The sequence below is a fragment of the Oncorhynchus gorbuscha genome, unplaced genomic scaffold (assembly GCF_021184085.1).
Source record: "Oncorhynchus gorbuscha isolate QuinsamMale2020 ecotype Even-year unplaced genomic scaffold, OgorEven_v1.0 Un_scaffold_1852, whole genome shotgun sequence".
Lineage (NCBI taxonomy): Eukaryota > Metazoa > Chordata > Actinopteri > Salmoniformes > Salmonidae > Oncorhynchus > Oncorhynchus gorbuscha.
The window spans coordinates 9,946-24,150 of NW_025746517.1; the positions used below are offsets into that span (position 1 = coordinate 9,946).

General features: G+C 40.9%; 1 protein-coding gene across 1 annotated transcript in view; it reads right to left on the bottom strand.

Moving 5' to 3' along the window:
- Nucleotides 1-12,432: 12,432 nt before the first annotated feature.
- LOC124024433 (aminopeptidase N-like) overlaps nt 12,433-14,205 on the bottom strand; it is a 79,179-nt gene continuing 77,406 nt past the window's right edge. The window contains exon 21 of the mRNA XM_046338326.1: nt 12,433-12,914. Within this exon, the coding sequence (XP_046194282.1) occupies nt 12,762-12,914 (153 nt within the window). The 3' untranslated portion in view covers nt 12,433-12,761. The remainder of the gene's footprint in view (nt 12,915-14,205) is intronic.

Sequence of the window (14,205 nt, forward strand, 5' to 3'; positions counted from 1 at the left end):
AGGTAAAGAGCAGGAACATATTGTGGAGATTGGAAACTGAAGGTAAAGAGCAGGAACATATTGGGGAGAAACTGAAGGTAAAGAGCAGGAACATATTGTGGAGAAACTGAAGGTAAAGAGCAGGAACATATTGTGGAGAAACTGAAGGTAAAGAGCAGGAACATATTGTGGAGAAACTGAAGGTAAAGAGCAGGAACATATTGAGAGAAACTGAAGGTAAAGAGCAGGAACATATTGTGGAGAAACTGAAGGTAAAGAGCAGGAACATATTGTGGAGAAACTGAAGGTAAAGAGCAGGAACATATTGTGGAGAAACTGAAGGTAAAGAGCAGGAACATATTGAGAGAGGAAACTGAAGGTAAAGAGCAGGAACATATTGTGGAGATTTGAAACTGAAGGTAAAGAGCAGGAACACATTGGGGAGAAACTGAAGGTAAAGAGCAGGAACATATTGTGGAGATTGGAAACTGAAGGTAAAGAGCAGGAACGTATTGAAACTGAAGGTAAAGAGCAGGAACATATTGTGGAGAAACTGAAGGTAAAGAGCAGGAACATATTGTGGAGAAACTGAAGGTAAAGAGCAGGAACATATTGGAAACTGAAGGTAAAGAGCAGGAACATATTGGAAACTGAAGGTAAAGAGCAGGAACATATTGGAAACTGAAGGTAAAGAGCAGGAACATATTGTGGAGAAACTGAAGGTAAAGAGCAGGAACATATTGTGGAGAAACTGAAGGTAAAGAGCAGGAACATATTGTGGAGATTGGAAACTGAAGGTAAAGAGCAGGAACACATTGGGAGAAACTGAAGGTAAAGAGCAGGAACATATTGTGGAGATTGGAAACTGAAGGTAAAGAGCAGGAACACATTGGGGAGAAACTGAAGGTAAAGAGCAGGAACATATTGTGGAGATTGGAAACTGAAGGTAAAGAGCAGGAACGTATTGGAAACTGAAGGTAAAGAGCAGGAACATATTGTGGAGATTGGAAACTGAAGGTAAAGAGCAGGAACATATTGGAGAGAAACTGAAGGTAAAGAGCAGGAACATATTGTGGAGATTGGAAACTGAAGGTAAAGAGCAGGAACATATTGAGAGATTGGAAACTGAAGGTAAAGAGCAGGAACATATTGTGGAGATTGGAAACTGAAGGTAAAGAGCAGGAACGTATTGGAAACTGAAGGTAAAGAGCGGGAACATATTGGAGAGAAACTGAAGGTAAAGAGCAGGAACATATTGTGGAGATTGGAAACTGAAGGTAAAGAGCAGGAACATATTGTGGAGATTGGAAACTGAAGGTAACGAGCAGGAACATATTGGAGAGAAACTGAAGGTAAAGAGCAGGAACATATTGTGGAGATTGGAAACTGAAGGTAAAGAGCAGGAACATATTGTGGAGAAACTGAAGGTAAAGAGCAGGAACATATTGTGGAGAAACTGAAGGTAAAGAGCAGGAACATATTGTGGAGATTGGAAACTGAAGGTAAAGAGCAGGAACATATTGTGGAGAAACTGAAGGTAAAGAGCAGGAACATATTGGAGAGATTGGAAACTGAAGGTAAAGAGCAGGAACACATTGGGGAGAAACTGAAGGTAAAGAGCAGGAACATATTGTGGAGAAACTGAAGGTAAAGAGCAGGAACATATTGGAGAGATTGGAAACTGAAGGTAAAGAGCAGGAACACATTGGGGAGAAACTGAAGGTAAAGAGCAGGAACATATTGGGGAGAAACTGAAGGTAAAGAGCAGGAACATATTGGGGAGAAACTGAAGGTAAAGAGCAGGAACATATTGTGGAGAAACTGAAGGTAAAGAGCAGGAACATATTGTGGAGATTGGAAACTGAAGGTAAAGAGCAGGAACATATTGTGGAGAAACTGAAGGTAAAGAGCAGGAACATATTGTGGAGAAACTGAAGGTAAAGAGCAGGAACATATTGTGGAGAAACTGAAGGTAAAGAGCAGGAACATATTGTGGAGAAACTGAAGGTAAAGAGCAGGAACATATTGGAGAGATTGGAAACTGAAGGTAAAGAGCAGGAACATATTGTGGAGATTTGAAACTGAAGGTAAAGAGCAGGAACACATTGGGGAGAAACTGAAGGTAAAGAGCAGGAACATATTGTGGAGATTGGAAACTGAAGGTAAAGAGCAGGAACGTATTGGAAACTGAAGGTAAAGAGCAGGAACATATTGTGGAGAAACTGAAGGTAAAGAGCAGGAACATATTGTGGAGAAACTGAAGGTAAAGAGCAGGAACATATTGGAAACTGAAGGTAAAGAGCAGGAACATATTGGAAACTGAAGGTAAAGAGCAGGAACATATTGGAAACTGAAGGTAAAGAGCAGGAACATATTGTGGAGAAACTGAAGGTAAAGAGCAGGAACATATTGTGGAGAAACTGAAGGTAAAGAGCAGGAACATATTGTGGAGATTGGAAACTGAAGGTAAAGAGCAGGAACACATTGGGGAGAAACTGAAGGTAAAGAGCAGGAACATATTGTGGAGATTGGAAACTGAAGGTAAAGAGCAGGAACACATTGGGGAGAAACTGAAGGTAAAGAGCAGGAACATATTGTGGAGATTGGAAACTGAAGGTAAAGAGCAGGAACGTGTTGGAAACTGAAGGTAAAGAGCAGGAACATATTGTGGAGATTGGAAACTGAAGGTAAAGAGCAGGAACATATTGGAGAGAAACAGAAGGTAAAGAGCAGGAACATATTGTGGAGATTGGAAACTGAAGGTAAAGAGCAGGAACATATTGGAGAGATTGGAAACTGAAGGTAAAGAGCAGGAACATATTGTGGAGATTGGAAACTGAAGGTAAAGAGCAGGAACGTATTGGAAACGGAAGGTAAAGAGCGGGAACATATTGGAGAGAAACTGAAGGTAAAGAGCAGGAACATATTGTGGAGATTGGAAACTGAAGGTAAAGAGCAGGAACATATTGTGGAGATTGGAAACTGAAGGTAACGAGCAGGAACATATTGGAGAGAAACTGAAGGTAAAGAGCAGGAACATATTGTGGAGATTGGAAACTGAAGGTAAAGAGCAGGAACATATTGTGGAGAAACTGAAGGTAAAGAGCAGGAACATATTGTGGAGAAACTGAAGGTAAAGAGCAGGAACATATTGTGGAGATTGGAAACTGAAGGTAAAGAGCAGGAACATATTGTGGAGAAACTGAAGGTAAAGAGCAGGAACATATTGGAGAGATTGGAAACTGAAGGTAAAGAGCAGGAACACATTGGGGAGAAACTGAAGGTAAAGAGCAGGAACATATTGTGGAGAAACTGAAGGTAAAGAGCAGGAACATATTGGAGAGATTGGAAACTGAAGGTAAAGAGCAGGAACACATTGGGGAGAAACTGAAGGTAAAGAGCAGGAACATATTGGGGAGAAACTGAAGGTAAAGAGCAGGAACATATTGGAGAGAAACTGAAGGTAAAGAGCAGGAACATATTGTGGAGCTTGGAAACTGAAGGTAAAGAGCAGGAACATATTGTGGAGATTGGAAACTGAAGGTAAAGAGCAGGAACATATTGTGGAGAAACTGAAGGTAAAGAGCAGGAACATATTGTGGAGAAACTGAAGGTAAAGAGCAGGAACATATTGGAGAGAAACTGAAGGTAAAGAGCAGGAACATATTGGGAGAAACTGAAGGTAAAGAGCAGGAACATATTGGGGAGATTGGAAACTGAAGGTAAAGAGCAGGAACATATTGTGGAGATTGGAAACTGAAGGTAAAGAGCAGGAACATATTATGGAGATTGGAAACTGAAGGTAAAGAGCAGGGATTGGAAACTGAAGGTAAAGAGCAGGAACATATTGTGGAGATTGGAAACTGAAGGTAAAGAGCAGGAACGTATTGGAAACTGAAGGTAAAGAGCAGGAACATATTGTGGAGAAACTGAAGGTAAAGAGCAGGAACACATTGTGGAGAAACTGAAGGTAAAGAGCAGGAACACATTGGGGAGATTGGAAACTGAAGGTAAAGAGCAGGAACATATTGTGGAGATTGGAAACTGAAGGTAAAGAGGAGGAACATATTGTGGAGATTGGAAACTGAAGGTAAAGAGCAGGAACATATTGGGGAGAAACTGAAGGTAAAGAGCAGGAACATATTGTGGAGAAACTGAAGGTAAAGAGCAGGAACATATTGTGGAGATTGGAAACTGAAGGTAAAGAGCAGGAACATATTGTGGAGAGAAACTGAAGGTAAAGAGCAGGAACATATTGTGGAGATTGGAAACTGAAGGTAAAGAGCAGGAAACTGAAGGTAAAGAGCAGGAACAATTGGGGAGAAACTGAAGGGAACATATTGTGGAGATTGGAAACTGAAGGTAAAGAGCAGGAACATATTGTGGAGAAACTGAAGGTAAAGAGCAGGAACATATTGTGGAGAAACTGAAGGTAAAGAGCAGGAACATATTGGGAGAAACTGAAGGTAAAGAGCAGGAACATATTGTGGAGAAACTGAAGGTAAAGAGCAGGAACATATTGTGGAGATTGGAAACTGAAGGTAAAGAGCAGGAACATATTGTGGAGAAACTGAAGGTAAAGAGCAGGAACATATTGGGGAGAAACTGAAGGTAAAGAGCAGGAACATATTGTGGAGAAACTGAAGGTAAAGAGCAGGAACATATTGTGGAGATTGGAAACTGAAGGTAAAGAGCAGGAACATATTGGAGAGAAACTGAAGGTAAAGACCAGGAACATATTGGAGAGAAACTGAAGGTAAAGACCAGGAACATATTGGGGAGAAACTGAAGGTAAAGAGCAGGAACATATTGGAGAGAAACTGAAGGTAAAGACCAGGAACATATTGGGGAGAAACTGAAGGTAAAGAGCAGGAACATATTGGAGAGAAACTGAAGGTAAAGAGCAGGAACATATTGTGGAGAAACTGAAGGTAAAGAGCAGGAACATATTGTGGAGATTGGAAACTGAAGGTAAAGAGCAGGAACATATTGTGGAGAAACTGAAGGTAAAGAGCAGGAACATATTGTGGAGAAACTGAAGGTAAAGAGCAGGAACATATTGGAGAGATTGGAAACTGAAGGTAAAGAGCAGGAACATATTGTGGAGATTGAAACTGAAGGTAAAGAGCAGGAACATATTGTGGAGATTGGAAACTGAAGGTAAAGAACAGGAACGTATTGGAAACTGAAGGTAAAGAGCAGGAACATATTGGGGAGAAACTGAAGGTAAAGAGCAGGAACATATTGGGGAGAAACTGAAGGTAAAGAGCAGGAACATATTGTGGAGAAACTGAAGGTAAAGAGCAGGAACATATTGTGGAGATTGGAAACTGAAGGTAAAGACCAGGAACATATTGTGGAGATTGGAAACTGAAGGTAAAGAGCAGGAACATATTGTGGAGATTGGAAACTGAAGGTAAAGACCAGGAACATATTGTGGAGATTGGAAACTGAAGGTAAAGAGCAGGAACATATTGTGGAGATTGGAAACTGAAGGTAAAGAGCAGGAACACATTGGGGAGAAACTGAAGGTAAAGAGCAGGATCATATTGTGGAGAAACTGAAGGTAAAGAGCAGGAACATATTGGAGAGATTGGAAACTGAAGGTAAAGAGCAGGAACATATTGTGGAGAAACTGAAGGTAAAGAGCAGGAACATATTGGGGAGAAACTGAAGGTAAAGAGCAGGAACATATTGGAGAGATTGGAAACTGAAGGTAAAGAGCAGGAACATATTGTGGAGCTTGGAAACTGAAGGTAAAGAGCAGGAACATATTGTGGAGATTGGAAACTGAAGGTAAAGAGCAGGAACATATTGTGGAGAAACTGAAGGTAAAGAGCAGGAACATATTGTGGAGAAACTGAAGGTAAAGAGCAGGAACATATTGTGGAGAAACTGAAGGTAAAGAGCAGGAACATATTGGAGAGATTGGAAACTGAAGGTAAAGAGCAGGAACATATTGTGGAGATTGGAAACTGAAGGTAAAGAGCAGGAACATATTGTGGAGATTGGAAACTGAAGGTAAAGAGCAGGAACGTATTGGAAACTGAAGGTAAAGAGCAGGAACATATTGTGGAGATTGGAAACTGAAGGTAAAGAGCAGGAACGTATTGGAAACTGAAGGTAAAGAGCAGGAACATATTGTGGAGAAACTGAAGGTAAAGAGCAGGAACACATTGTGGAGAAACTGAAGGTAAAGAGCAGGAACACATTGTGGAGATTGGAAACTGAAGGTAAAGAGCAGGAACATATTGTGGAGATTGGAAACTGAAGGTAAAGAGGAGGAACATATTGTGGAGATTGGAAACTGAAGGTAAAGAGCAGGAACATATTGGAGAGAAACTGAAGGTAAAGACCAGGAACATATTGGAGAGAAACTGAAGGTAAAGAGCAGGAACATATTGGAGAGAAACTGAAGGTAAAGAGCAGGAACATATTGTGGAGATTGGAAACTGAAGGTAAAGAGCAGGAACATATTGTGGAGAAACTGAAGGTAAAGAGCAGGAACATATTGTGGAGAAACTGAAGGTAAAGAGCAGGAACATATTGGAGAGATTGGAAACTGAAGGTAAAGAGCAGGAACATATTGTGGAGATTGGAAACTGAAGGTAAAGAGCAGGAACATATTGTGGAGATTGGAAACTGAAGGTAAAGAGCAGGAACGTATTGGAAACTGAAGGTAAAGAGCAGGAACATATTGGGGAGAAACTGAAGGTAAAGAGCAGGAACATATTGTGGAGATTGGAAACTGAAGGTAAAGAGCAGGAACATATTGTGGAGATTGGAAACTGAAGGTAAAGAGCAGGAACATATTGTGGAGAAACTGAAGGTAAAGAGCAGGAACATATTGTGGAGAAACTGAAGGTAAAGAGCAGGAACATATTGGGGAGAAACTGAAGGTAAAGAGCAGGAACATATTGTGGAGATTGGAAACTGAAGGTAAAGAGCAGGAACATATTGGAGAGAAACTGAAGGTAAAGACCAGGAACATATTGGAGAGAAACTGAAGGTAAAGACCAGGAACATATTGGGGAGAAACTGAAGGTAAAGAGCAGGAACATATTGGAGAGAAACTGAAGGTAAAGAGCAGGAACATATTGTGGAGAAACTGAAGGTAAAGAGCAGGAACATATTGTGGAGATTGGAAACTGAAGGTAAAGAGCAGAAACATATTGTGGAGAAACTGAAGGTAAAGAGCAGGAACATATTGTGGAGAAACTGAAGGTAAAGAGCAGGAACATATTGTGGAGAAACTGAAGGTAAAGAGCAGGAACATATTGTGGAGATTGGAAACTGAAGGTAAAGAGCAGGAACATATTGTGGAGAAACTGAAGGTAAAGAGCAGGAACATATTGTGGAGAAACTGAAGGTAAAGAGCAGGAACATATTGGAGAGATTGGAAACTGAAGGTAAAGAGCAGGAACATATTGTGGAGATTGGAAACTGAAGGTAAAGAGCAGGAACATATTGTGGAGATTGGAAACTGAAGGTAAAGAACAGGAACGTATTGGAAACTGAAGGTAAAGAGCAGGAACATATTGGGGAGAAACTGAAGGTAAAGAGCAGGAACATATTGGGGAGAAACTGAAGGTAAAGAGCAGGAACATATTGTGGAGAAACTGAAGGTAAAGAGCAGGAACATATTGTGGAGATTGGAAACTGAAGGTAAAGACCAGGAACATATTGTGGAGATTGGAAACTGACGGTAAAGAGCAGGAACATATTGTGGAGATTGGAAACTGAAGGTAAAGACCAGGAACATATTGTGGAGATTGGAAACTGAAGGTAAAGAGCAGGAACATATTGTGGAGATTGGAAACTGAAGGTAAAGAGCAGGAACACATTGGGGAGAAACTGAAGGTAAAGAGCAGGATCATATTGTGGAGAAACTGAAGGTAAAGAGCAGGAACATATTGGAGAGATTGGAAACTGAAGGTAAAGAGCAGGAACATATTGTGGAGAAACTGAAGGTAAAGAGCAGGAACATATTGGGGAGAAACTGAAGGTAAAGAGCAGGAACATATTGGAGAGATTGGAAACTGAAGGTAAAGAGCAGGAACATATTGTGGAGCTTGGAAACTGAAGGTAAAGAGCAGGAACATATTGTGGAGATTGGAAACTGAAGGTAAAGAGCAGGAACATATTGTGGAGAAACTGAAGGTAAAGAGCAGGAACATATTGTGGAGAAACTGAAGGTAAAGAGCAGGAACATATTGTGGAGAAACTGAAGGTAAAGAGCAGGAACATATTGGAGAGATTGGAAACTGAAGGTAAAGAGCAGGAACATATTGTGGAGATTGGAAACTGAAGGTAAAGAGCAGGAACATATTGTGGAGATTGGAAACTGAAGGTAAAGAGCAGGAACGTATTGGAAACTGAAGGTAAAGAGCAGGAACATATTGTGGAGATTGGAAACTGAAGGTAAAGAGCAGGAACGTATTGGAAACTGAAGGTAAAGAGCAGGAACATATTGTGGAGAAACTGAAGGTAAAGAGCAGGAACACATTGTGGAGAAACTGAAGGTAAAGAGCAGGAACATATTGTGGAGATTGGAAACTGAAGGTAAAGAGCAGGAACATATTGTGGAGATTGGAAACTGAAGGTAAAGAGGAGGAACATATTGTGGAGATTGGAAACTGAAGGTAAAGAGCAGGAACATATTGGAGAGAAACTGAAGGTAAAGACCAGGAACATATTGGAGAGAAACTGAAGGTAAAGAGCAGGAACATATTGGAGAGAAACTGAAGGTAAAGAGCAGGAACATATTGTGGAGATTGGAAACTGAAGGTAAAGAGCAGGAACATATTGTGGAGAAACTGAAGGTAAAGAGCAGGAACATATTGTGGAGAAACTGAAGGTAAAGAGCAGGAACATATTGGAGAGATTGGAAACTGAAGGTAAAGAGCAGGAACATATTGTGGAGATTGGAAACTGAAGGTAAAGAGCAGGAACATATTGTGGAGATTGGAAACTGAAGGTAAAGAGCAGGAACGTATTGGAAACTGAAGGTAAAGAGCAGGAACATATTGGGGAGAAACTGAAGGTAAAGAGCAGGAACATATTGTGGAGATTGGAAACTGAAGGTAAAGAGCAGGAACATATTGTGGAGATTGGAAACTGAAGGTAAAGAGCAGGAACATATTGTGGAGAAACTGAAGGTAAAGAGCAGGAACATATTGTGGAGAAACTGAAGGTAAAGAGCAGGAACATATTGGGGAGAAACTGAAGGTAAAGAGCAGGAACATATTGTGGAGATTGGAAACTGAAGGTAAAGAGCAGGAACATATTGGAGAGAAACTGAAGGTAAAGACCAGGAACATATTGGAGAGAAACTGAAGGTAAAGACCAGGAACATATTGGGGAGAAACTGAAGGTAAAGAGCAGGAACATATTGGAGAGAAACTGAAGGTAAAGAGCAGGAACATATTGTGGAGAAACTGAAGGTAAAGAGCAGGAACATATTGTGGAGATTGGAAACTGAAGGTAAAGAGCAGAAACATATTGTGGAGAAACTGAAGGTAAAGAGCAGGAACATATTGTGGAGAAACTGAAGGTAAAGAGCAGGAACACATTGTGGAGAAACTGAAGGTAAAGAGCAGGAACATATTGTGGAGATTGGAAACTGAAGGTAAAGAGGAGGAACATATTGTGGAGATTGGAAACTGAAGGTAAAGAGCAGGAACATATTGGAGAGAAACTGAAGGTAAAGACCAGGAACTTATTGGAGAGAAACTGAAGGTAAAGAGCAGGAACATATTGGAGAGAAACTGAAGGTAAAGAGCAGGAACATATTGTGGAGATTGGAAACTGAAGGTAAAGAGCAGGAACATATTGTGGAGAAACTGAAGGTAAAGAGCAGGAACATATTGTGGAGAAACTGAAGGTAAAGAGCAGGAACATATTGGAGAGATTGGAAACTGAAGGTAAAGAGCAGGAACATATTGTGGAGATTGGAAACTGAAGGTAAAGAGCAGGAACACATTGGGGAGAAACTGAAGGTAAAGAGCAGGAACATATTGTGGAGAAACTGAAGGTAAAGAGCAGGAACATATTGGAGAGATTGGAAACTGAAGGTAAAGAGCAGGAACATATTGTGGAGATTGGAAACTGAAGGTAAAGAGCAGGAACATATTGTGGAGATTGGAAACTGAAGGTAAAGAGCAGGAACATATTGTGGAGATTGGAAACTGAAGGTAAAGAGCAGGAACATATTGTGGAGAAACTGAAGGTAAAGAGCAGGAACATATTGTGGAGAAACTGAAGGTAAAGAGCAGGAACATATTGTGGAGAAACTGAAGGTAAAGAGCAGGAACATATTGTGGAGAAACTGAAGGTAAAGAGCAGGAACATATTGGGGAGAAACTGAAGGTAAAGAGCAGGAACATATTGTGGAGATTGGAAACTGAAGGTAAAGAGCAGGAACATATTGTGGAGAAACTGAAGGTAAAGAGCAGGAACATATTGTGGAGAAACTGAAGGTAAAGAGCAGGAACATATTGGGGAGAAACTGAAGGTAAAGAGCAGTAACATATTGTGGAGAAACTGAAGGTAAAGAGCAGGAACATATTGTGGAGATTGGAAACTGAAGGTAAAGAGCAGGAACATATTGGGGAGAAACTGAAGGTAAAGAGCAGGAACATATTGTGGAGATTGGAAACTGAAGGTAAAGAGGAGGAACATATTGTGGAGATTGGAAACTGAAGGTAAAGAGCAGGAACATATTGGAGAGAAACTGAAGGTAAAGACCAGGAACATATTGGAGAGAAACTGAAGGTAAAGACCAGGAACATATTGGGGAGAAACTGAAGGTAAAGAGCAGGAACATATTGGAGAGAAACTGAAGGTAAAGAGCAGGAACACATTGGAGAGAAACTGAAGGTAAAGAGCAGGAACATATTGTGGAGATTGGAAACTGAAGGTAAAGAGCAGGAACACATTGGGGAGAAACTGAAGGTAAAGAGCAGGAACATATTGTGGAGAAACTGAAGGTAAAGAGCAGGAACATATTGGAGAGATTGGAAACTGAAGGTAAAGAGCAGGAACATATTGTGGAGAAACTGAAGGTAAAGAGCAGGAACACATTGGGGAGAAACTGAAGGTAAAGAGCAGGAACATATTGTGGAGATTGGAAACTGAAGGTAAAGAGCAGGAACATATTGTGGAGATTGGAAACTGAAGGTAAAGAGCAGGAACGTATTGGATACTGAAGGTAAAGAGCAGGAACATATTGGGGAGAAACTGAAGGTAAAGAGCAGGAACATATTGTGGAGATTGGAAACTGAAGGTAAAGAGCAGGAACATATTGTGGAGATTGGAAACTGAAGGTAAAGAGCAGGAACATATTGTGGAGAAACTGAAGGTAAAGAGCAGGAACATATTGTGGAGAAACTGAAGGTAAAGAGCAGGAACACATTGTGGAGATTGGAAACTGAAGGTAAAGAGCAGGAACATATTGTGGAGATTGGAAACTGAAGGTAAAGACCAGGAACATATTGTGGAGATTGGAAACTGACGGTAAAGAGCAGGAACATATTGTGGAGATTGGAAACTGAAGGTAAAGACCAGGAACATATTGTGGAGATTGGAAACTGAAGGTAAAGAGCAGGAACATATTGTGGAGATTGGAAACTGAAGGTAAAGAGCAGGAACATATTGTGGAGATTGGAAACTGAAGGTAAAGAGCAGGAACATATTGTGGAGAAACTGAAGGTAAAGAGCAGGAACATATTGTGGAGAAACTGAAGGTAAAGAGCAGGAACACATTGGGGAGATTGGAAACTGAAGGTAAAGAGCAGGAATATATTGGGGAGAAACTGAAGGTAAAGAGCAGGAACATATTGGAGAGATTGGAAACTGAAGGTAAAGACCAGGAACATATTGTGGAGATTGGAAACTGAAGGTAAAGACCAGGAACATATTGTGGAGAAACTGAAGGTAAAGAGCAGGAACATATTGTGGAGAAACTGAAGGTAAAGAGCAGGAACACATTGGGGAGAAACTGAAGGTAAAGAGCAGGAACACATTGGGGAGAAACTGAAGGTAAAGAGCAGGAACATATTGTGGAGAAACTGAAGGTAAAGAGCAGGAACATATTGTGGAGAAACTGAAGGTAAAGAGCAGGAACATATTGTGGAGATTGGAAACTGAAGGTAAAGAGCAGGAACATATTGTGGAGATTGGAAACTGAAGGTAAAGAGCAGGAACATATTGTGGAGAAACTGAAGGTAAAGAGCAGGAACATATTGTGGAGAAACTGAAGGTAAAGAGCAGGAACATATTGTGGAGATTGGAAACTGAAGGTAAAGAGCAGGAACATATTGTGGAGATTGGAAACTGAAGGTAAAGAGCAGGAACATATTGGGGAGAAACTGAAGGTAAAGAGCAGGAACATATTGTGGAGATTGGAAACTGAAGGTAAAGACCAGGAACATATTGTGGAGATTGAAAACTGACGATATTAACTGAGCGTTTATTGGCAGACATTAACATGAGAACATGAAAAACTGACAATTCAAAATGGATGCACATGATTAAAGTAACAACATGATTTTGGTCCATTCATCATTATACAGCACATCTCTGTCCCAAATGGCTCCCTTTTCCCTATGGAGTGCACTCTTTTTAAACAGAGCCCTATGTAGCACGCTATACAGGGAATAGGGTTCCATTTGGGACACACAGCCCCATGTTTGTGGTCTGTTTAATACAGTCTGTATATCCCTGATGGTTCAGTAAGCAGTAACACCATTGGCCTGGTCGCACGGTGCTGTAGTGGGGGTATTTCACGTACATTCATTGGCCAACCACTTCACAACATGCTCCTGGTTCTCCGCCACCCATTTGATGTTGGCCGTAGTCCTCTCAATAGCCTGCTCCAGAGCCAGCGTCCCCGAGCCAAACCCCACACGGGCATTGTCCTCTTTAAACTGCTTCAGCTGCAATTATAGAAACATGGTAGAAATCACAATACTGACTCAACAATGTTGTAGTTTCTAACTCATTTGAGATGGAGGAAAACAAGCTCTGCCCCCCCAACAAACAGACCATCCATCCATACATATACCTCTAGTCTAAATTATACCTTATTAAACTGTATCTGTAAACCCCCCCCAACAAACAGACCATCCATCCATACATATACCTCCAGTCTAATTTATACCTTATTAAACTGTATCTGTAACCCCCCCAACAAACAGACCATCCATCCATACATATACCTCTAGTCTAAATTATACCTTATTAAACTGTATCTGTAACCCCCCCAACAAACAGACCATCCATCCATTCATATACCTCTAGTCTAATTTATACCTTATTAAACTGTATCTGTAACCACCCCCCAACAAACAGACCATCCATCCATACATATACCTCTAGTCTAATTTATACCTTATTAAACTGTATCTGTAAACCCCCCCCAACAAACAGACCATCCATCCATTCATCCATTCAGCCCTGATAACTTGCTCTTTATAGATGTAGTTCCACCTAGCCCTGATGACTTACTCTGTATAGATGTAGTTCCACCTAGACTTACTCTGCATAGATGTAGTTCCACCTAGTCTTACTCTGCATATATGTAGTTCCACCTGGACTTACTCTGTATAGATGTAGTTCCACCTAGACTTACTCTGTATAGATGTAGTTCCACCTAGACTTACTCTGTGTAGATGTAGTTCCACCTAGACTTACTATGTATAGATGTAGTTCCACCTAGACGTACACTGTATAGATGTAGTTCCACCTATCCCTGATGACTTACTCTGTATAGATGTAGTTCCACCTAGACTTACTCTGTATAGATGTAGTTCCACCTAGACTTACTCTGTGTAGATGTAGTTCCACCTAGACTTACTCTGTATAGATGTAGTTCCACCTAGACGTACACTGTATAGATGTAGTTCCACCTATCCCTGATGACTTACTCTGTATAGATGTAGTTCCATCTAGACTTACTCTGTGTAGATGTAGTTCCACCTAGACTTACTCTGTATAGATGTAGTTCCACCTAGACTTACTCTGCGTAGATGTAGTTCCACACAGCCCAGGGCTGCTCAACCCTGTTCCTGGAGAGATACTGTCCTGTAGATTTTAACTCCAACCTTGTTCCTGTAGAGATACCGTCCTGTAGGTTTTAACTCCAACCCTGTTCCTGGAGAGCTACCGTAATGTAGGTTTCACCCCAGGTTTTCACCCCTTTGAAAACCTTACAGGAGGGTAGCTCTC